Here is a 2,181-nt window from a genome sequence, read left to right as displayed (position 1 = left end):
TTGAAGTTGCAGTGACATTTGATGACACCACTGCACTCTAGCCAGGGCGACGGGAGTGGGGGGCATACAGGCAATTCTTTTATTTATTTATTTATTTATTATTTCAGCATATGTGGGGGTATAAACGTTTAGGTTACATATATTGCCCTTGCCCCTCCGCCCCCCCCCCTCAGAGCTTCAAACGTGTCCATCCCCTGGACAGTGCCCATGGCACTCATTATGTATGTATACATCCATCCCCTCCCCCCATCTGCCCGACACCCCGTTAATGTTATTCCTGAATGTGCTCTTAGATGATAATCAGTGAAACCAATTTGATGGTGAGTACACGTGATGCTTATTTTTCCATTCTTGGGATACTTCACTTATCCAGGAGACCATAAGAGATTCTATAGCCCCATAATTATTTTTATTTATTTTTTTTTTGTTAGAACAACTCAGCAAAATAAAATTCCGGTTTATTGTTGGACAACATTGTTTCACACATACATCAAACAGGCCAAAAAAAAAATAAACAGCAACTTCATAGACAAAAAAAAGGAAAAAAAAGAAACCTTTTATCTTTGGCCTTTTTAACCATCTCATACAAACCAACTACTTATAGTACAGCTGAGTACATACACAAAAAAAGTTACTGGAATGCTCGGAATAAGATTGTTTTTTTGTTGTTGTTTTTGCTTTTTTTACAAGGTTTTTTTTTCTCCTTTGAGATTATAATGAACATGGTCACACCACAAGTAAAGTCAGAAGTAGGACAGAGAACGCTCCAAAGGCTGGTTTGGTCATCCGAGATCATTAAAAATGGCTGACCCCTAACAATATGTACAAAAATATAAAATGTAAATAAAAAATACAAACAAATTTCCTTTTTAAAGTACTTTTAAGAAAAAAAGCAGGGCCTTGGAAGTTTTGGTTCTTTTTTTCCTCCCCTGTTGCAAATTCTTGTGGTTTTGGTTGGGTGGTGGAGAGCGCGTGTCATCAGCGGGTGGCACTGCCCACGGTGGGCGGGCGGGCCTCTCTACTCGAAGGTGACCACGTTTAGATTCTGAGACGGGAAGTGGAGGGTGAATAGGTCACGGCGGCCTTTTTGTTTTTTATAAGTTTAACTTTTCCTTTTTTGCTGTCTAGTCATCCTCATCGGTCTTCTGCTTCTTGGTATCAACATCATCGTCCTCATCATCTTCAGCTGCCCGTTTGCCTGTGGCAGCCTCAGCTTCCTCATCTTCATCTCCATCCTCTTCCTCACCATCACCTTCTTCCTCTTCCTCCTCTTCCTCCCCACCTTCTTCCTCTTCTTCATCTACCTCATTGTCAGCCTCCTGCTCCCCATTTTCCTCGTTAGCGTTCCCATTAGCAGGGGCGTCTCGTCCATTCTCTGCCTCCTCCACAACTTCCTTCTTCTCCTTTAAGTCCTTGGTGGTGATCTCGGAGCTGGTGTCCACGGCTGCGTCTGACATCGTGGGGCACGCCGGTGATCCGATGCAGGGGACTCTGGCGATAAAGCTGCCGGAGTCCGCGGCGGCGAAGGAGACGCGCGGCGGAGGTGGTTGCGGCGAGCAGGAAGCCGGACCGGGAACAATGCAAAGATGGCTTTTCACGGCAGCCAGTGGGGGCTATTTTTTTTTTTAAAGACAGGGTCTCGCTCTTGCTCAGGCTGGTCTCGAACTCCTGACCTCGAGCTATCCACCCGCCTTGGCCTCCCAGAGTGCTAGGATTACAGGCATGAGCCACCACACCCGGCCCTCCCCATTATTTCTTATAGCTGAGTAATACTCCATGGTATACATGTACCACATTTTATTAATCCAGTCATGTATTGATGGGCACTTGGGTTGTTTCCACATCTTTGCAATTGTGAATTGTGCTGCTATAAACATTTCGGTGCAGATGTCTTTTTTATAGAATGTCTTTTGTTCTTTTGGGTAGATGCCCAATAATGGGATTACTGGATCAAATGGTAGGTCTACTTGAATCTGTTTAAGGTATCTCCATATTGCTTTCCACAGAGGTTGCACTAGTTTGCAGTCCCACCAGCAGTGTATCAGTGTTCTTGTCTCTCTGTATCCATGCCAACATTTATTGTTATGGGGCTTTTTGATAAAGGCCATTCTCACTGGAGTTAAGTGATATCTCATTGTGGTTTTGATTTGCATTTCCCTGATGATTAGAGGTGTTGAGGCA

The 2,181-nt window shown here is 44.2% G+C and overlaps 1 protein-coding gene across 1 annotated transcript; it reads right to left on the bottom strand.

Annotated features, from left to right (window-relative positions):
- Nucleotides 1-462: 462 nt before the first annotated feature.
- Nucleotides 463-1,487, bottom strand: LOC138382563 (prothymosin alpha). The gene has a single exon (XM_069467022.1). The coding sequence runs from the start codon at nucleotides 1,455-1,457 to the stop codon at nucleotides 1,125-1,127; it is 333 nt and encodes a 110-aa protein (XP_069323123.1). The 5' UTR covers nucleotides 1,458-1,487; the 3' UTR covers nucleotides 463-1,124.
- Nucleotides 1,488-2,181: the final 694 nt, after the last annotated feature.

The sequence above is a fragment of the Eulemur rufifrons genome, chromosome 4 (genome assembly GCF_041146395.1).
Source record: "Eulemur rufifrons isolate Redbay chromosome 4, OSU_ERuf_1, whole genome shotgun sequence".
In the NCBI taxonomy this organism is placed as follows: Eukaryota; Metazoa; Chordata; class Mammalia; order Primates; family Lemuridae; genus Eulemur; species Eulemur rufifrons.
Note: the sequence above shows the minus strand (reverse complement) of the source record. Positions and strands in the feature narration are given on the sequence as shown.